The 20,906-nt window shown below is 46.6% G+C and overlaps 1 protein-coding gene across 1 annotated transcript; it reads left to right on the forward strand.

The window, feature by feature from the left end:
* Positions 1 to 7,807: 7,807 nt before the first annotated feature.
* On the forward strand, positions 7,808 to 20,593 carry LOC117052453 (F-box only protein 6-like). Its single transcript, XM_033159404.1, has 6 exons — positions 7,808 to 7,967; positions 13,980 to 14,263; positions 15,167 to 15,293; positions 17,446 to 17,541; positions 19,139 to 19,274; positions 20,280 to 20,593. The coding sequence occupies exons 2-6, from the start codon at positions 14,005 to 14,007 to the stop codon at positions 20,424 to 20,426; spliced, it is 765 nt and encodes a 254-aa protein (XP_033015295.1). The 5' UTR covers positions 7,808 to 7,967; positions 13,980 to 14,004; the 3' UTR covers positions 20,427 to 20,593.
* Positions 20,594 to 20,906: the final 313 nt, after the last annotated feature.

A 20,906-nucleotide genomic window follows, 5' to 3' on the forward strand; every position in this document is an offset into this window, starting at 1 on the left:
AGCACCCTGGATGCGGATGGCCAGGTCCTTAGCAGTCTGCACCATAGAGCGGGTGGTCATGCCCTCCACGTTCTCAAGAAGATTGGAGTGGGGCGACAGAGTATAGGCAGCGTGGTCACTGACTGGCGTTAAGGCCGGGTCAGGTTCCATTTGGTCGTTGGATACTGTGGCTATCTCTTCCTGGTCCATGGGTTGGACTATTAGCTGCCCGCCTTGAGCTCCTGCCTGATTGTTCGGGTCTGCATCATTTTCGGGTCCCGGGAGATTATTTTGCCCAGGGACATCATTCTGTGCAGGGGGAGCTGTGGGGGCTTGTCTGGGTCTATTATAGTATAGCGCCATGGCCTGATCCATAGAATCATCGTCTGATGGATCCTCATAAGGGGGTGGTGCAGGACCTCCCTTGGGTTTCCTAGAGGCTTTCTTAGGAGGTTTTATCATAGGCATCTGGAGAGCTGGGGCATCCTTCAGAGTAGTAAGGATTTGATATACGACCTCGAAAGCTGTTAGGTAGTCCAACTGGCGGGGTCTTTCTTCTAGTAGGTGCTTCTTTAGAGCATTCAAACGATCCTGGTTGAAGGATCCCTCCGGTGGCCAGCGGAGTTCAGATGTCAGTTTATCAGTAAAAGATGGCCAGGTGTTTTCGCAGAGTTCTTGCAACTTCTGCCTGGATAATATTTCTGAGCCTGGAATCTCTTTCCAGTGGTCCAGTACAAACTCGAGGGGGGAGTCGGGTTCCGGCTGGGCAAAAGAAGGCTTGCAAGAAGCCTTCTTCCCAGCGGAAGTACGACTGGGCTTCGAAGCCTTGGCACCCATTGTTCCTTGGGGTTTAAGAGGAACCTGGGGTTTTTGGGAAAGGAGGGACGGGAAAGGTATCTTTGTAAGTCGGGGTTTCTCACTAAGGGAGTGGGACAGGGGGGTTTCTTAACACAAGCAAAGTACAGTACACAACGTTCCAATAATCTAGCCTGGTCCCTTGCGTTCACTAGTTCGGCTAGCGGGGCGGCTGACCAGGGGGATCTACTCTAAACTACCTCTTCCTTTCCTTTTTCCTGGAGCTCCCTTTTCCTCTTCCTTTCTCTTCCATTTCTTCTCATCTATTCCTATTTCTCAACCCCCATTTCCACCCATTACAGGGTACCCCCACCTGGCAACCTCCTGCCTATCGTTAACAGCTAAGGAAGGGAACCCTACTGGACGCCTGCCACTGCAGTGCCAGATCGGGCAGCCCTTTAAATAGAGTTAAACGGTCCGGAAAAACCTCCCTTGCGTTCGGAAGCGGGCTCACGCACGACCAGCGTGTTTTACATGGCCCGACCGGGGCGTCTGAGGTTTAGGATAGTGCAGAGAAGTCCTTTGCCCCTTGGCAGCTGGCAAAGTAGAAAAAGAGCCCAGTCCCTTGCGTTCGTTAGACCAGCTAACGGGGCGGCTGACTGGGTATTGGAGAAAAAGAGATAGAGCTCAGGACTCCCCTTTCGAGTTGAGCAGCAGTCCACGGGACAGACTGAGAGACAGGCAAGAAATGATAGGCAAGAGAGCAGTAGATTGCGGTTGCCAGGCTTACCTCCCCCCTCCCCCCAATCACCAGTGCACTGGATTTATACTTACGCGTCTTCCACCGCGATCCGCTGGATCGTTGGAGACGAAGCCGGCTGAACTTTGCCTTTGCTCCCCGGTTGGCTCCCCTTGAGACCTGCAATTACCGCCCGGAGGATGGCCAGGGATCCGATGGGTCTCCACGGGAGAAGAGGGTCCCGATGCCGGCTGAAGACTCGATGGGGTCCCCGGCCACCACGGGAGAACGCAGGTCCCGGGTTTCGGCACCAAGACTGTTACGGAAATTACCGGGTCGAGAAGGCTCAGCTCCCGGTCCTACGGAGGAAGCCCGTGGTTCGCTGCGGAGGCAATGGAGACCAGCCGGAGATTGGAGCAAAAGCAAAGGAGTTTATTGCGCAACAAGGTTCAGGAGGATCCGAACCCCGAACAAAGGGTGTCCTGGACTTTTAAAAGTTCCCGCGATAGCCCAGAATACATAGCGAAATACATCACAGAAACGTCAGAGATGGGAGGGGAGAGAGGAGGTTACAGTAAAATTTACATAGGGGAAAAACAAGTTTTGCATATCAGGAAGGATGGCAGGAACCGGTGAATGGATCTAGGGTGGGTGTAATACACATTGAAGGTTTCTTCTGCGTCAGGACAATAGAAAGCTCCTAGGAGGATGTCTGCTGCCATGGTAGCTGATGGATGGGTGCTTGACTGGATTATCGGGAGGGGTGTATCTCCTCCTGCGGACGTGACTCGCTGCTTAGGGGATTATGAAAGCCACTGAGTGGAGAGTCCAAAAATTATGCAGTATTGAAATAATATACTTCTGATGATCGGAGGATGGCGGGGACCGAGGGGTTAGAAAGGTTATTTTACAAGGAGCAAATAGACACCCGAACCAGGCAAATCGGATACTGCGTTCAGGAGTTGTGGATTTTTACAATAATAAATATTTCGAGCTGTCAAAATTGGGCCACCCAGCGTCTAAATTGTCCATTTGATACATTGTTGCAAGTTATAATTAATAGTTTCCCCAACTGGTTACATTTTGGTTTCGATTCCATTGTTCTCCCAGCGGGGAGCCTGTCAAAACCCACTTAGTGTTCAGTCAAGCGTGAAGGTGATGATTGAATCATAGTAGCTGATCTGAACGTTCCATTTTGCAGGCTGAGCTGAATGCATGCTCCTGATTGGTGGGTTTCCCGTTCATTGAGAAAATGGAGACCAGCGGAGCGCTGTTTGACAGAAGCGCTTCTCCGAAGGTAGATTGAGGCTTGGGGGTGCAGATCGGGACATTTAGGGGAAACCCTTTATCGCGAGGGTTTTATGTGGTGCTTGTGCGACTTGTGTGGTGAAGGGGTACCCGCTCATCGTCGGGGGGGGCAAAGAGAAGAAAAGAGGCTTCCAGGTCCCGCATTTGGCAGCGCGGGAGTCCCGCGAGGAGGCTGCGCGGTGGGGGAAGGTGGTGGCTGGAATTTTTCCCTAACAGGGCTGACCACAGTTCTTGAGCTTTTTTGTGTTTTGTTTAAAGTTTTACAATTCAGGCCCCCGAAACAGACTTTGGACATGCCTGGTATAGACTTTTGAAATTGCCTGCCCTGTAGCTCAAGGCTGCTACCCACCCCCCCAATACATCATACATAAGTCACTGAAGGGGAGGTCTACAGCAGAAATCCTATCTGCCAGGATACCTAATAATTGTCACTGATTGCATTACCTGGGCAGTCTGGCCATTCTTTTGTGATGGTAAATAATTCCTGAATCCAGGTCACAGGCTCACCCTATTCATACACAGATACGCCCTTAAGACAGGATTTTTGAGCAGAGACAATGAGGAGGTTTTCCCATTTCCTTCCTCCTTGCAGAGAAACATTTGAAGTCAATTTGGGAGAGTCAGAATGGTTTCAGGACTTTTTCCTGTACTGTTTCAGACATGTGGTTTATATATTTATGTATGTGTTTGCCTGGTATATTTATGAACATTTATTTTATATATTAAACCTTACGATTCTCATAACAGTACTATTTTCCTTTTTTTAAAAAAGAAAATTTATTGGTATTTCCACATAAAAACAGCAAATAAAACCTACATTATACATATAAAAACAAACTCAACACACAATACAAATAACAATCAAATAAAAACTAATACAAACCTCTAACACGACGAAAACACAGAAACACACCAATCTATATATCATATTCTTATTTTGAATCTTATTTGGGGGACTTCCTCCGTTCTCTCTTCTGCGTTCAATTCTAATTTACTTTAGTAACTTTGTAACTAATTTAACAATCATTCACCATTATTCTTACTCTTCAAAAATATCAACATATCTTATATCATAAAACTTATTATTTAACAAATGAAACCACATTCCAAATCTTAACTTCTTATATCCTTTCTTCTCTTAACTCAGTAAAGCTGTTGCCCTTATTACTTCTAATTCCTACCTTAAAAAAATAATATAATCAATACATTTTCATACAAATCTACAAATTTCTTCCATTCTCCAAATCATTTTTACCCTCTGATGTTGGAGTACCATGGTTAGCCATCCTATTAAATCTCATCTTTTACTCATAACAGTACTATTTTCCAAACAAAAAGGCCTCCGGCCTTTTTTTGCAAAGTTGTTTTAAACATTTTTTCCATCTCATTGTAAATCATTTCCCAATATTATTTAATCTTTTTGCATGCCCACCACATATGAAAAAAGGTTCCCTCCATTTCATTACATTTCCAACACAGATCGGATTCTGCTTTATACAATCTACACAGTGTTAGATACCATCTATGAATCATTTTCAAATACCTGTAGTTCCCTTTCAAGGTAAAAAGGTAAAGGGACCCCTGACCATCAGGTCCAGTCGTGTCTGACTGGGGTTGCGGCGCTCATCTCGCTCTATAGGCTGAGGGAGCCAGCGTTTGTCCGTAGACAGCTTCCGGGCCGTGTGGCCAGCATGACAAAGCCGCTTCTGGCGAACCAGAGCAGTGCATGGAAACGCTGTTTACCTTCCCACCAGAGCGGTCCCTATTTATCTACTGGCACTTTGACATGCTTTCGAACTGCTAGGTTGGCAGGAGCTGGGACCGAGCAACAGGTGCTCACCCCGTCGCAGGGATTCGAACCGCCAACCTTCTGATCGGCAAGCCCTAGACTCTGTGGTTTAATCCACAGCGCCACCTGGGTCCCTTCAAGGTAAAGCATGCAGTAAATTTCTAATCATTCTTCCAAAGTTTCTCCCGAAGATTTAGGTCAGGGGTCAGCAGACTTTTTCAGCAGGGGGCCAGTCCACTGTCCCTCAGACCTTGTGCAGGGGGCAGACTATATTTTGAAGAAGAAAAAAATAACGGATTCCTATGCCCCACAAATAACCCAGTGATGCATTTTAAATAAAAGCACGCATTTTACTCATGTAAAAACACCAGGCAGGCCCCACAAATAACCCAGAGATGTATTTTAAATAAAAGGACGCATTCTACTCATATAAAAACACGCTGATTCCCGGACCATCCGCGGGCTGGATTGAGAAGGCGATTGGGCCAGATCCGGCCCCCGGGCCTTAGTTTGCCTACCCATGATTTAGGTCTATGTTGTGCCCTATATCCATTGCCCAGTGTGTCATTGATGCTTTGACCAGCTCATCTTTTGTTTCCCATTCCCCAAAGTGTGGCCAGTAATACAGTCAGAGGAAAGAAGAGGCAGACTATGTTTAGGGTACCCTTTTTAGCCTCTCCCCCTTTTCGGGGTGTTATAAGAATTCTAAGGTCTCAAATATTTTTTGTTGTTCAGTCGTGTCCGACTCTAATGTACAAGGCAAACACATACATAAGTATATAAACCATGTGTCTGAAATAGCACAGGAGAGCAATATTTCTCTGTAAGGAGGAAGGGAATGGGAAATGCTTTCCAATTGTCTTTGGACTGTAGGGGGTTATACCTCTCTTTTCAAATCCAGTCTGTCAAGTATATGTTAAGCTGAGCACACTATTGAGGAACTCAGGGCCGGTGCTAGGGTTTTTTGCGCCCTAGGCGAGATCACCTTCTGGCGCCCCCCCCTCCGCCAATCTCTAGCACCGGCCCTGCGGAGAAGCCAGATTTCGGGCTGCTCCCCCCTCCCCGCCACTCTGCCGCTGGCAGAGGGGACGGAGAAGCCCGATTTCGGGCTGCTCCCCTTCCCCCACCACTCTGCCACTGGCGGAGCGGCACCGGGCGGCGCCGGGGCAGGGGGGGCAGGCTGGCCAGCGCCCCCTCCATTTTGGCGCCCTAGGCAGCTGCCTAGTTCGCCTAAATGGACGCGCCGGCCCTGGAGGAACTAAGTATTTAGCATCTCAAAAGAATGGCCAGGCTACCCAGAAAATGCAATCAAGTACACAGGTGGCCGCTGTGGTCTAAACCAAAGAGCCTAGGGCTTGCCAATAGGTTGCTTGGTCACTGCTGCTGCCAACCTAGCAGTTCAAAAGCACATCAAAGTGCAAGTAGATAAATAGGTACTGCTCCGGTGGGAAGGTAAACAGCGTTTCTGTGCGCTCCTCTGATTCTCCAGAAGCAGCTTAGTCATGCTGGCCACACGACCTGGAAGCTGTACACCGGCTCCCTCGACCTATAGAGCGAAATGAGCACCGCAACTCCAGAGTCGGACACGACTGGACCTAATGGTCAGGGGTACCTTTACCTTTACCTTTAAGGCATTATCAGGTATCCTGGCAGACAGGAGGGAAGCAACACTCAAATTACTGCTGTAGACTGCCTTCTTCTGTGATGTTTGTATGATGTTTTAGGGGGGTGATCTTGGGCTACAGGGTGGGCATTTTCAAAAGTCTATATAGAGGCTTGTGCACCATTGTTATGAGTTCTCTCCTTCTTGTGGGGGGGGGAGTGGGGGATCCTGTTGCAACTGTTTAGGAGAAAACAGAGAACCAACATAAGGACTCTATACATGTATGGGCTCTTGGGTACCCGATAAGTGGAAAGGAGCAGGTTTTTTTCTTATAACAGTACAGTCAGAAATTCCCAGGTGTCAGAGCCCGCGTTCTGTTAGCCCACAAATTGGAAAAAGAGTGTGGTCCCGAACAAGGAGGATTGGGAACTTGAGCTGATAGGACATACGGAAATAGCAGATTTAACAAATAGATTAAGAGCAACAAGAATATGCATTTCAAGAGGAGTGGGAGAATTTTGCTGATTATATGCAAAATCAACTGTACACATTTGAGAAAGCTGGTAGCATTAAGATAAATCCAACAATTTAACTAATAAATGAAAGATGTAAAATTGGGAGATCTGACAAAAAAGGACATAGCAGAATATGCAGGGAAAATAGTTAAATAGATGAGCCAGGGAAGGGGAAGAAGGGAAGTCATGGATTATATGTAAATATAATATGTAAATGTTTATTTCGAGATGTTAAAATGAAAACTTTAGAAAAAAATATTTATTTTAAAAAGACAATTGAACTTTGGCCAGACTTTGTTGGATAGTACAGAAAATTAGCATTCTGAACGCAGGATTGCAAGAGAGTTGCGACTTTTGTTTTCCAAATTATGGTCCCAGAGCTGCCTTGGGTTCGAAAGAAGCGGGGCAACACAGTCCAAGTAGAGAATAATAGTGTTACTGGAATATCAAGTATGGTTTCAGATTTGCCAGGCTTGTGCTGAGGGCTGTCTCAAAAATGAAGGGATGCTAATCATATTTTAAAAAAAATCTTTTCTAGTCCTTGTCGAAACCTCAAATTTCGTTCCTTAGGGTAGGACCTTAGGCATAGGGTGAAGTAATAAAATAATAGGAATAATAATAATATTTTCTCAGTTATAACTACATTCCAGAGTGAGTGGTACCAAGCACCCAGTGTCCATAAATTCTAATGATATTAAATTGTTGCACAAAGTTTAAACGTCATAAACGCATATGATTAAAATCTGCCTAAACAGAAACACTGTCAAAATAAAGATCCGTAGCTGAAATGCGTAACGAAGCATTCCCATTTTTAAAACGTTAACATAAAGACCTACTTAAAAATAATAATTTTAAAATGGCAACGACAGGAGGCTCGGATTGAGTCAGCAAACGGAACTGATGAATGGCTTCTCGGAAGCGAACCTGGAAATCCTCAACTGGTGACTGACGACAATGGCACTACTCTAAACTTTTCTCAGCTCTGTGTTGCGCCTGGGATTTCCCTTCTTCAGGGAGCAGAAGCAGAGGCCGCTTGGTTGGTGGATCTTGGTTGGTAGAGGAGACGCACCGGGCGGGACTTCCCCCGGCTTGCCATTTTAATATTTCCTCTTGCAGACAGCTGGATACTTTCTGTTTCTCCCTTTCTCCCCTCCTCCCACCTTTTTTTTGCATTCCCTCCGTTTTGCAACTGGGTGCTGCTCGGGGCAGAGACTCCTTTTCCATTGCTCCGCTGGAAAGGTAAAAATCCAGGAGTTTTGTGTTTTTTTAAAGGGATGGGGACCTCGTGCAAGGCAGCCAAGGGGGTAGGTTGGTTGTTGTTGGGGGGGTGTTTTGGTTTTTTTTGCGCGAGTGTGTTTCGCGAGCGCTTTTTGCACGTGAGAACGCGAGAAGGGTCTGTAGGATGAAGTTGGTGGCCACCCCCCGGGTGCATTCCGCAAAAAAAAAAAAGAATCTCCCGTTAAGCCCTGCAAAGTTTACCGATACCAGCATAGAGGCAGAAAGGGGTTGGAGAGGTACTACAAGCGGGGGCGAGGGGGGAGAGGGAGAGATCTTGAGGCTTCTGCGTGTACCGGTAGTTTTGGGGCAGGGGTCGGGAGTGGGAAGAGTTGTTGCTGCTTTTGGGGTCTTGCTTTTAAACATCCTGTTGGGACAGCTGGTTGACCACAGTGAAAACAGGATACTGGGCTGATCAGATGTTTTTACATTAAATAACCAAGCAAAATATTTTTCCTTTGTTTAACTTTATGATGTATATAAAGCAGAGAGAACTGTTTCAGATGGGTAAAGTACAGGTAAAGAATATCAGCGTTACCCGATTATCAAGTATACTTCCATATTTGTGATGAAAAGGTTGCTTGTTTGTTTTTAAAGTCTTGAATAATAAACAGCGGTGCTGAAAAGTGGCCGTATTTGGTGCTCTTCGCCGCGTTAAAACGTCAGGTCTGCGCCGCAGGGCTGTTGTGAGTTTCGTTCGCTCAGAAATTGGAAATGGGAACCGGACGACACCTTAAGAGTTGCCCCAAGGCATTCCCTCTCTGGCTTTGCCGTGATTTGATTGCAAAAAGAGATGGGACAACAAAATGGGCTGATTTGCTTGCAGGGAGGTGATACTGATGTTGCGTCAAAGCAAGTGTGGCGCCCACACGTTCGATTTTATTTTCTTATCGCTTTCCTCCTTGCAACCCCCCCCCCCCATCTTTTTGGGAAGCAGGTTTGTTGCGCAAGAGACCATTCAAATAATTTATAATTGCACAAACGGTTGTCATGTTTCGAAAAAGACGCTATGATGACTCTCATTTTAAATACTCCCTACTATATGTAGGCCAGGGGGTGGCCAATTTCCAAGAGACTGCGATCTACTCACAGAGTTAAAAACTGGCAGTGATCTACCCCCTTTTTTTAGGGGTTCAGGTCAAAGTTGTTGAGCTTTTTTTTTAGGAAGGAGGTTAAATGTTGAGTTTTTTTGGGAGGAGCCACAGTTACTCAGCTTCTTGGGGGGGGCATTGATCTACCAGTGATCTACCGCAGACATTCAGTGATCAACCGGTACATCACGATCTACCTATTGGGCATGCCTGATGTAGGCTATGGAAACTGTGATATATTGCTGAGGGGGGCGGGCAGGAGAAGAGAAGGAGAAAGCAAATCTTCACCCAGCAGTTATGTCTTTGTCTCATCCAGAAAGTATAGACAGAGACGTTTGGGCAAATTTAAAAAATCCACCTGGATATATGCTCCCCCCAGCAGAGTTTCTCTCCCCCCCCCGCCTCTCCATCCCTTGATGATTGACCTCTCTTCCAACATCAACATGCAGTAACAGTAGGGGACACTCCAGGGTTGTTGTATAAGCCTCCCTGTTAACAGTGGACTACACGGCAGGGTTGTTGTGTAGGCCTGCTCTTCTTCTTCTTCTTCTTCTTCTCTCTCTCTCTCTGTCTGTCTGTCGTAAGGTAAAGGTAAAGGGACCCCTGACCATTAGGTCCAGTCGTGTCTGACTCTGGGGTTGCAGCGCTCATCTCACTTTATTGGCCGAGGGAGCTGGCGTACGGCTTCTGGGTCATGTGGCCAGCATGACTAAGCCGCTTCTGGTGAACCAGAGCAGTGCACGGAAACGGTGTTTGCCTCCAAGCAGGGGTGTACGAAGGCTCCTCGGTACCCGGGGCGGCGACCGGAGGCACCCCTGGGGGCGGGGCATCGTGGCGTCACGTTGTGACATCTTGATGTGCCGTCACTGCGGCTCCAGCCCAGGCAGCGGGGGGAAAGCCATTTTTTTAAAAGCTTGCCTTGGCTTTTCTTTTTTTTAAAGGGCTTCTCTCTCCACTGCTGGGCGGAGCCGCCTGCGGGGGGGGGCAGCGAGGATGGGGGGGTGTCACCCTTGTGACACTCCTCATCCTCGCTGGCCACCCCTGCCGCGGGGAGAAAAGTCCTTTTAAAAAAGAAAAGCCAAGGCAAGCAGCCTGCTTGCCTTGCCTTTTCTTTTTTAAAAAAGGCTTCTCTCCCTGCTGCCAGGCGGAGCTGCCCACAGGCGCAAGGGGCGGGGCGGGCCAGCGAGGATGGGGTGTCACCCTTGTGACAAGCCTGACACCCCTCCTCCTCGCTGGCTGCCCGGCAGCTCCGCCCCAGCAGCGGGGAGGAAAAAAAAAGGAAGGCAGGCACCAGCCGCTGGCTAAGCCAGCAAGCGCAGCGCTGCCAATCGCTGGGGGCGGTGCCCCCCCACCCCAAGTGTCACCCCCACCCCAGGGCGCTGCCCGGGGCAGCACCCCCCTACCCCACCTCGCTATGCCCCTGCCTCCAAGACAATAATGCCCCACATACCCCACAAAGAACTCATAACCCACCTACTTTCAGCAGCCAGAAACATCATAACCAGACACTGGAGAGACCTGTCGGGAGTAAGCATGGACCAATGGTACCAAACAGTATGGGAAACAGCTTTACTAGAAAAATTAACCAATAAGCTGAAACTGACACGGGGACAAATAGAAGAAGACGCCTTCACCCCGGTATGGCTCCCCTTTATCACACACACAGCCCAACAAGACAATGACAAAAACTCACCAATAGTATACAAATCAATATGGCTAACCTGATCCAAAACACCCACCCACCCCACTCACACATGAAAACAAAGACCACCACAGCCAACCACAAATGAACAAGCATAGCCGAAGCCAACACCAACCTCTCACCACCAAAGGAACACAACCAAACAGAGAACCTGCACAAACAACGCTGACACCAAATCCTACATATATTAAGTAAAATAGAAATATCATCCCCCCACCCATCTCCCCCACCGTCCACCTCTTTCCCCCCTTTCTTCCTAATGTCTCAACATATGAAACTGATTTGTAAAATCAGAAAGACATTGCACATACTTTTGTAAATCAAGAAAATCTTTATTTAATTTCAAACTTATAAAATACAACCATATCAAATCAACCAATAGAAACAAATAAACAAAAAAGCATATAATCTAGACATAGTAATCCACAAAAAATAATATATGAAAAAACAAAACACACGGGAAAAAGCAAAGAATTATAAATAACGATTAAAAATTGGCTTCTTTAATAAAAAATACATTTAAAAAAACAACAACGCCGTTGAGGTGTGTAGTTTAACAATGAATTAAATTGCTGAATTAGCATAACGCTCCCTCTCCCTGCCACCGCCCAAAGCAAGTGGCTGTCATGGCATCGGGATGTTTTAAACCTTTAAAGCCACACCCAAAATGAGAAATGAGTTACATAAATAAGGAACAGGAACCCCTGCTGTTAGTCCTTTCTGTTTCGTTGGGGCAGAAGTTAAAGGGACTCGGCTGCTTTCAAACACAGTCTTCATCTCTATGCATAGAGATAGATAGATATCAAAACCCCTAAATAAATACTATTCCAACAGGCCTTCGGGAACTGATTTATTTATTTTTATTTTTATTTTTAAAGAAAGGGCTTTTAAATAGTGCAGGGCTGTATTTATTACCTGTATATTAATATATATATTTTTTAAAAAACTATTGTTTCAATTCTATCAGTGGCTTAATGACTATGATTACCTTTTATATGTTCTCAGCTTGTTTGTTTTTATCTCTGTTATAATTTTTGTAAGCCGCCTTCAGTCAGTCCTGGTTTGGAAAGGAGGCAGGTTATAAAATATAACGACAACAGTAATAATAATAATGAATCCATATTACAAATATTGCTGTTATTATTTATACCCCACCTTTCTTCCAAGGTTCCCTCCTGATCCCATCATTTTATCCCCACAACATCCCTGTGAGTGAGGTTAGGCTGAGAGACAGCGACTGGGCCCAAGGTGAGTTTAATGACTGAATTGGGATTTGAACCAATTTGCCAGACTTTTTTTGTGTGAATAGCCATCAGTTTTCTCCTTCAAGCAGATGGTGAGAGTGGCAAAATGGTGTCAAGAACTAACCAGGAAATTCTGTTTTTATGCCATGAAATTTTGTCAGAACTGTTAGGGAACTGTCAAGCATGGTAGGCGAGCAGGCCCCCAGCAGATTTCCTGCAGATTTTGACACTCAGATAGACACTGTCAGTTTGCGGAGGCTCCAAAAATCCATTTAGCCCGTAATTCCGTCTCCAGTGGCAACTGGGCAGAAGGATCTAAGGAAGTTCACAAGAAAGCAGGGCCTTCCCTGCTGTTCCTACTCCACTCCCCATATGATCCTCTGAGGTATACTGCCTTGACAAAAGGAGGTTCAGATCAGCTAGAATCATAGCTGTCAACTTTTCCCTTTTCTTGTGAGGAATCCTATTCGGAATAAGGGAATTTCCCTTAAAAAAAGGGGAAAGTTGACAGCTATAATAAGAGCCAGTGGGGGGCACTTATCTCTAGTTTCAATAATCTGCTTTCCACAAAGGACCAACCAGAAGCCTTCATCAAGGCATGAAGGAGATGGCCTGCCTCCCTCTTGACCGAACACAGTGTCAGGTATATTGCCTTGGAATATGGAGGTTCTGTTCAGGTGCTGTGGCCAATAAAATTCTGAAACGCCAGGGATGGGGGGACGACGACGACGACGACCAGTCTATAAATTATTTCATGCTAACCCTATGCCAGGCTTTATTTATTTTTTTGCAATGATTTATTTTTTGCTTAAAATTATTATTGTACATTATGGGTTGTATTCAACTCACTTTTACTCATAGAAGAGACCCATTGGACCCCAGTCATATCCAATAATTTCAATGGGTCTATTCTGAGTAGGAGTAGTAGGGGACAACCCCCCCCCCCCATGGGTGATTATTAACAAAGACCTCTTCTGCACTAAATATTTAAAGTATTGTGTCACTCTGTGGTGTGGGAAACTATAGTTCCCATAATTCAAGAGGGGGTGCTTTAAATATAGGCCTATACGCAACCATGGATTCGGGACAAATTTGTTGTCTCTGGGCATCGCAGCCTCTACCTATAAAAATGACTATAGAGTTCCTAGCACCCTTTGCAAACTACGGTTCCCAGGATTATTTAGGGGAAGACGTCATGTGTTGGATGTGCTTTAAATGTGGCCCTTCCCAGCAAAAATGTATAAGACAGGTACAAATATCTGCTGGAAATGCAAACAAATAGAAGGCACCTTTTACTGTATGTGCTGGTCTTGTAAGGTAATAAAAGCATTCTGGGAAATGATATATAATGAGTTTAAATTAACTTTTATTTTAAAAAAAACCCAGAGGCTTTTCTATTAGGAATTGTAGGTGCTGATATCCCAAGGGAACAGAAAATACTCTTTATGTATGCGACGACAGCCGCACGGATGCTATTAGCCCAGAGATGGAAAGAAGATAAAGTCCCTAACAGAGAAGAGTCGCAAATTAAACTGTTGTTGGACTATGCCGAAATGGCAAAGCTGACCGGAAAGCTCAAGAACCAAGAAGACCAAAAACTTCAGCAAAGAATGGGGAAAATTTATAATTTATCTTGGAGACCACTGCAAGCAGATGAAAACGTTGGCAGGATTGCAGTAACACTTGTAACGTAGCAAGTACTATGGAGTTATTTAAAATGTGGGACTATTGAAAAAGATGCAGTAGAAAAGGTTTAATAACAGGACCACGGAGGAGAAGTCCAGACATTCAGAGGAATCTTTTAACTGTTGATGTGTATGGTTGTATTGTTATGATTTTATATTCAAATAAAAACTATTGCAAAAATAAATAAATATTTGCAGCCCTTCCCTCAACAGCCCTTTTACTGATTTATTAATTTTTTTTCCCTTTTTTGCAGACAGCCGAGACCACTCCAGAGCAAGATGGTGAACATCGGAGATTTGCCAGAAGACATTCTGATTGATGTACTGTGCCTGGTCCCGGCCAGGGAGCTGGTTCTCCAGTGCCGCCTCGTTTGCTTGCTGTGGCGCGACTTGGTGGACCTCCCTTCGCTGTGGAAGCGGAAGTGTCACCTTGAAGGGTTTCACCCCCGCGCGCCGGACAGGAATGTTCCCGACTGGAGGATATTCTACTTCCTCTCCACCCTTCGGAAGAACTTAATCCAGAACCCTTCAGGCGAAGGTTTGTTTGGCACAGATTTCGAGTTGATTTGGGGCACCCTTTCTTCAAAGTTTGGGGGGGTGGGTTGAGCTGGGCCTCAAAAGTCTGGAGGATGGGATGTGGCCCTCGAGGCCTTTCTGTCTGGCCCTCAGGAATTTCGCAGGCCTCCACAAGCCACGGCCTTCGCTCTCCCTGCTTCCCGACCTGAGCGCTTGTCCCTGGATGGGATGTATCCTTGGTAAAAAGGACACAGGTGGCGCTGTGGTCTAAACTTTCTGAGCCTCATGGGCTTGCCGATCAGAAGGTTGGCGGTTCGAATCCCCACTCCCATTGCTCTGTCCCAGCTCCTGCCAACCGAGCAGTTCGAAAGCACGCCAAAGTGCAAGTAGATACTGTAAATAGGTACTGCTGTGGTGGGAAGGTAAACAGCGTTTCCGTGCGCTCTGGTTTCTGTCACAGTGTCAAATTGTTAAAAACCTTTGAAACTCAATAAAAAAGAATGGGCAGAAAAGAAAAGAACAGCCGTAATAATGTAACGCTCGCTGTCACAGAATCATAGAATTGCAATGTGGGAATCTTTCGCCCCACGTGGGGCTCGAACCCACCACCCTGAGGTTACAAGAGTCTCATGCTCTGCCGACTGAGCTATGGCTTCATGCTGCATTTGTCAAAAATATACCTGCACAGATGTTGGGCTTTCCCCAAAGGATCTGGTAAAATGTCAAGAGCCGTCAGAGCAATTCTGAGCCTTGAAAAGCACATCAAGCTGAAAGAGGAAGTGGAAAGGAGTGCCTCTCTTTCAGCTTCCTCCTTCAAGCTCTATGTACTTGTCAAGGGACTTAGAAAAGGCCACTGCCAATTGGACAGTGATGGTCTCCTCTGCTTTCATTGTACTGTATCTTCTCTCCCTGCTTTTCCCCACAGCGGGCTTCAACTCCTGGGAAATTGAAGATAATGGAGGGGACCAGTGGAAGATTGAAGACCTTCCTGGAAATCACGGGAGGGAATTTCCTCACCCGCATGTCCGCAAATACTTTGTGACTTCTTTCGAGTGAGGATTGTGGGTCTTAACGTGAAAGATCTTAGCATTGTACCCAACAGATTTCTTCCTTTTCTGCTGCACCAGTTTGCACCCAGATGTCACCCTCTGGGTTGTCTCCAGCCAAGTCCTACTGAGAGATAGGCCAGCTGAAATTCCTGGACCTAAATCAGTCTTGAGGACTAGTAGCTTCCATTTTTTATTTATTTTTAAATGAAATGAGATTCCTAGGGTGCGCCAGTTTTCATCCAGATACCGACTACGTTCTACTCGAGAGTTGACCCATTGAGGGGAAAAAGGGACCATAGTCAGTCATGTCTCTTGACTGCAGTGGGTCTACTCTGAGTAGGAACAGTATTGGAAGCAACCCATGCTGAAAGGTGAGATAAGATTGGCCCCATTGTATGGTTGCCAAAGAGAGCAGGAGGTAGGGTCATCATGGCTTCCTGTAAGATGCGGGTGGGGAATCTGGCTTTCAGAACTTGTTGGGCTTCTAGTAGCCATGCTCCAGGATGATGGGAGTTGGAGTCCAGCAACACCTAGAGGGTCACAGTTCCCTCATCTCTGTGTTAAAAGAAGGCAGAGTGGTTATTGTCATGGAATTCTACTCAATTCTACTCCAGAGCAGAACTGTGACGTATAGTTAGCGGCATAAAAACTTGAACACTTTGCAGGATCCCTCCAAAATAGACCAGAGGCAATTAATATTTCATCCAGCAGAGATTACTGCTACTGAAGGCAAATGAGCATAATAGTCACAAATCCAATACGTTCAGGATTGGCACTGTCCATAAGAAATCCAGTTGCAGCAGACTTAACTTAAACTAACAATAAGTCTAAACCTTAAGAAGAGAAGAGGAGCTTGGATTTGATATCCCACTTTATCACTTCCCAAAGGAGTCTCAAAGCGGCTAACATTCTCCTTTCCCTTCCTCCCCCACAACAAACACTCTGTGAGGTGAATGGGGCCGAGAGACTTCAAAGAAGTGTGACTAGCCCAAGGTCACCCAGCAGCTGCATGTGGAGGAGCGGAGACGCGAACCCGGTTCACCAGATTACAAGTCTACCGCCCTTAACCACTACACCACACTGGCTTAACACTAAGCATACTATGTACAGAACACCACACCAGAAGGAAAAGAGATAGAATTAGGAAGTGAAACCCAGGCTCCTTCTACTTTTATGGTCACAGCATGACCTTGACTGAAAGAGAACCAGTTTAAGCCAGCTGTACTCAGCTTCTCTGAAGGAATAACCCAAACATCATGAACCTTCTGCTTGTTTCTGTCACATGGAGAAGCTTCCAGAACCCTCTTGAATTAAGTAGAATAGGAAAGATCTCTACACATCAGAGCAATACTTTTTGCATTAAGAAATGCAAACTGACAGCTATGATGGTAGCCAGGGGCAGTAAAGGCAAGTGATGGTCGAGTTCAGGGATGAGGAACCTGTAGCCCTCCAGGACTCCCATCAGCCCCAGTCAGCATGGGATAATGGGAGATGTTCTGACGGTGTTAGCTAGGGCCAGCAAAGGCAAGTAACTGTTTAGTTCAAGGATGGAGATCCTGTGGCCTTCAAGATGTTTCGGACCTCCCCCCTCAGCCAGCAGAACTGATGACTGGACATGATGCGAATTGTGCCCCAGAGGGGACGCAGCTTCCTCATTCCTCCCGTAAAATTGGGTCGACGCGTTTGTTTGCTCCCTTAGTCCTTCCGTCCTCCCTTAAATTTGCATTGAGACTTTCCAGACCCGGAAGCTGTTTTCAGTGCGTCGTCTCAGCTCTGGAAGAGACCATGTGGAGAAAATCCAGCGCTCTTTCTCTGGCAGTGTGCAGTACTGCCACCATTTTTTTTGGGGGGGGGAGGACACCGGAGGGCTCTCGGCCCCCATCAAGAGTATCACGTCTCCTTCCCCGAGCCCTGGAAGCGTTTGCCCAGCTTAGGGAAGGAGGCACGACGCTCTGACAGGATTTTGGAGCCCTCCTGCCTCCTTCCCAAAGCCAGGCCGGGGGGGGGGGGCTCTTCACATGGGGAGGAGCATCAAGCAGCTAACCCGCCCTCACTGCCCAGCCTTGGCGTCAGGCTACGCCCCTCCCCCATGCACACTCCCCCCCCACCTTTTGAACCATTGGTACTTTTGAACACCTCAAATGTGCCTTCGCAGGTTCTGTCTCAAAAACCAGCTTGTTACCTTAAAGGATCACGGCTACTGGGATCAGCTGATGGACGAGGTCAAGCCAGATATTGTGGTGAAGGACTGGTAAGTAAATTGGGGTGCGGGAAAGGGGGAGGGAGAGAACTGAGAGAAAGGAGAGTACAGAAACGGAGGAAGGGGCCTCAAGTGGTGATAACAGCACTGAAAGCCCAATTTATTCACTATAGAATGAGGCACACTTGCAGGAACAACTATTTGCAAATGTATGTTCACCGTTAACCTCCTCCAGTGGGGTAGTGGCCCCGGGTCTAGATTACTATTTCTGCAGCTGGGTCTCTGCATCCAGCATCCCAGAGCGGACCAATTAGCATGAAAATGGAGCTTTTTAGCCACTGAGAAGGAGTCTTCTAGCCCTTTGCGCCAACAGGAGGCAATTGGAGTGAAAGGAGGCAAGTCGGCCACTGAGAACGGGCTCCTAGGGTCCCTCTGGAGAAGGCAAGCAGGGAACGAGTTGTTCTGTGTGCTTCAAAGCTTAAAAGAAGCTATAAACTGTAAACAAGTTGATACATTGGCAGGATTTTAAGTAAACACTTGCAATTAGTAGAAGATTAGATAAAATTGAGGGAAATAATAATTGGGTAAGTGTAAGTATGGAAAGGCAGCAGGTCTTTGTTTATATAAGGAGCCAGAAGAGGGTGTGGAGGGAAGTCTAGAGATCCAAAGAATCTCAAATAGAAGGTTTGTGAAAATGTGTCTGTACAAATCTAGATCTGGTAGAAATGTGAGTTAACTTAATTGTGGAAATGTAACTGCAGAAAATTAATTTTAAAAAATTTACAAAAAAGCAAAGCATTTAGGAGCACTGAAATGCATAGCTGTCAACTTTTCCCTTTTCTTGCGAGGAATCCTATTTGGAATAAGGGAATTTCCCTTTTAAAAAAGGGAAAAGTTGACAGCTATGCTGAAATGCAAGGTTTCAAGGGAATGGTGTGCAAGCTTTGATTACGTACAGTGGAACTTCTAAAGTCACCCTGAAAAATGATACTGCAGCACTCCCAATCATTTGCCCGTGAAAGTAGCAGATCCAGGCAACATGGGGAGATCTGCATTGATAGTTGCAATGCATCCCTTGCTATTAATGTTATATAGTTATAAGATAATTGCATAATCTTAAAAGCAGGTGTGGCTGTGAGCAGGTAAGGTGGCCATGCCATGGAGGAAGGGCCCCTTAACTTCCAAATTTGACACCACACTACTGACCTCCAGTGACGGATTTATGTATAAGCTAAACAAGCTGTAGCTTAGGGCCCCACTCTCTTGGGGGCCCCCAAAAAAACTAAAGGGAAAAAAACTGGATGTACATTTCCAAAATATAAGATATAAAATATAAGATGTGTAGGCTCCTATGATGTACATATTTTGTTATGTGCAAATGGCTTTAGATACCTATTAGGTCCATAAATTACCATATAGCATATATTCAACACAAAAAACAGCGACAATTTGTTGTTGACAAAGGACAGCTGGACATATAAAGGGCCCCATTGCCTTCAGTAGCTTAGGGCCTCATCAAACCTAAATCCGGCCCTGGACCCCCTCTGCCGTCACATCCTGATGCCATGGAGATGCAAGGTTGGGGGGGGGGTCTGCACCCACCTGTCCAGTGGTGACATCCTTTTGTTCCTCCTGTTCCGCATCCCAGGTATGCCGCCCGACACGACTGCGGCTGTCGCTACCAGCTCTGGGTGGAGCTTCTTTCCGCAGACTACATCGTCCTGCAAGAATTTCACCCCGAAGACGTGGTCATTGAACAGTGGAGCGATGCAGTGTGGCATGAGGTGAAGGCATCAGGGTGGGGCGGGGCAGTGGGGTGGGCCTGCTTGGCTCTGCCTGCCCCCAGAGCACAACCGCAAGCTGGGCATTTGTTTTTTGCCGGTTTGCAAATAAAATGTTAACATTGGGGTCCTTGTGGGGCTTGTGTAGTCCAACATCCTGTTCTCAGAGTGGCCAGTTTGAGGACAGAAGCAGCGATCTCCCTACCTGTGATTCCCATTAACCAGTTTGTAGACCACTATTTGTTTTAAAAAAACAAACCCACCAGAGCGGCTTACAACATATAGTTAAAATCAGAAACTGTGGAAAGATGTGTTCTTAATTGTCTGCCTAAGCCTGGAGGAATAGAAAAGTTCAACAGGCGTTTAAACGTCGGCACAAAAGTTGCACCTGCCGAGCCTCTAGTGGCAGAGAGTTCCACAGGACTGGGCCGATGACACTAAAGGCTCGCTTTCTTGTTGTCAAGTGAGCTATGCCAACTCGGGGAATGACCAGCAACACTCCTGCAGAGGATGTCAGTGATCGAGCTGGGAGATAAGGGTTCAGGTGACGCTTGAGGTAGCCTGGACCGAAAGTTGTTCGAGGCTTTGTAAATTAGTGCAAGGAACTTGAACCTGGCTTGGCAGTAGACAGGCAGGCAGCGCAGACACTTTAACAATGGTGTCATGTGGTCTCGACCCGTCAGCAACGTGGCCGCAGCATTCTGCACCGGCTGGAGCTTCCGAACCACCCTCAAGGGCAGCCCCACGTAGAGCACATTGCAGTAATCTTGCCCATGGTCTACGGTGGTCAAGTAACTTCGGTGGATCTACAGCCTTAAAAGATCAGCTGCTGCCTCTGTGCCTCTCGAGGTTCCTGATGTCGCGACGTCCGATTTGCTACTTGAAGAACAGGATGCTGGGATGTCCAGACCTTTTGCTTCTTTATCCCGCAAAGGTGGCCTTACGATGCGATCAGGCCCAGGAACTTCGCAGCATCCAAACCTCTTCCATTTCTCTCTCTCTCTCCAGGTCTCGCACACGTTTCACAATTACCCTCGTGGCGTCCGCCATATCATCTTTCGCCACGGAGGCATGGACACCCAGTACTGGGCAGGCTGGTACGGCATCAGAGTCACCAACAGCAGCATAACCATTGGGCCGGAGGTGGCAGAGTGAAAGGTCGTGGCGCCGAGAGGCTTGGCTGATTTTTTTACAGAGACATATATCTATAAAACCTCCCTTTTCAGCACTTTCTTTCTCTCGCGTGGTTGATGGGCGAAGCATCCCTTCCTGGCCCTTTTAAATTTGCACAGCCGATAATCCTATTCCATCTCCACCCTTTACAATGATCCTTTTTTTTTTTTTTTGCAGACAACCTGTTTTGCCAGTTTTATTTAGAGAAAGCTGGCTCTCCGCAGTGCTGATTGGCTATCCCTTGTGCCAGTCATGGCTGCGTGCAGCGCTGGTTAGCTGGCCTGTGTGTCCACAGTTACGACGACGCTTCCTTTACGTCTCGAGAGCAGAGTTGGTGTTTATGTCAGTCGTAAAGCCAAGTTTTTTTAATCTCCCAGAGGACCAAAAAATTGCCCACACTTGAAAAAGAAAGTAATCAGCCAGTTTAAAATAAAGTTGGGGGCTTTTTAGTGGTGGGGGAAG

The sequence above is a fragment of the Lacerta agilis genome, chromosome 8 (genome assembly GCF_009819535.1).
Source record: "Lacerta agilis isolate rLacAgi1 chromosome 8, rLacAgi1.pri, whole genome shotgun sequence".
Lineage (NCBI taxonomy): Eukaryota > Metazoa > Chordata > Lepidosauria > Squamata > Lacertidae > Lacerta > Lacerta agilis.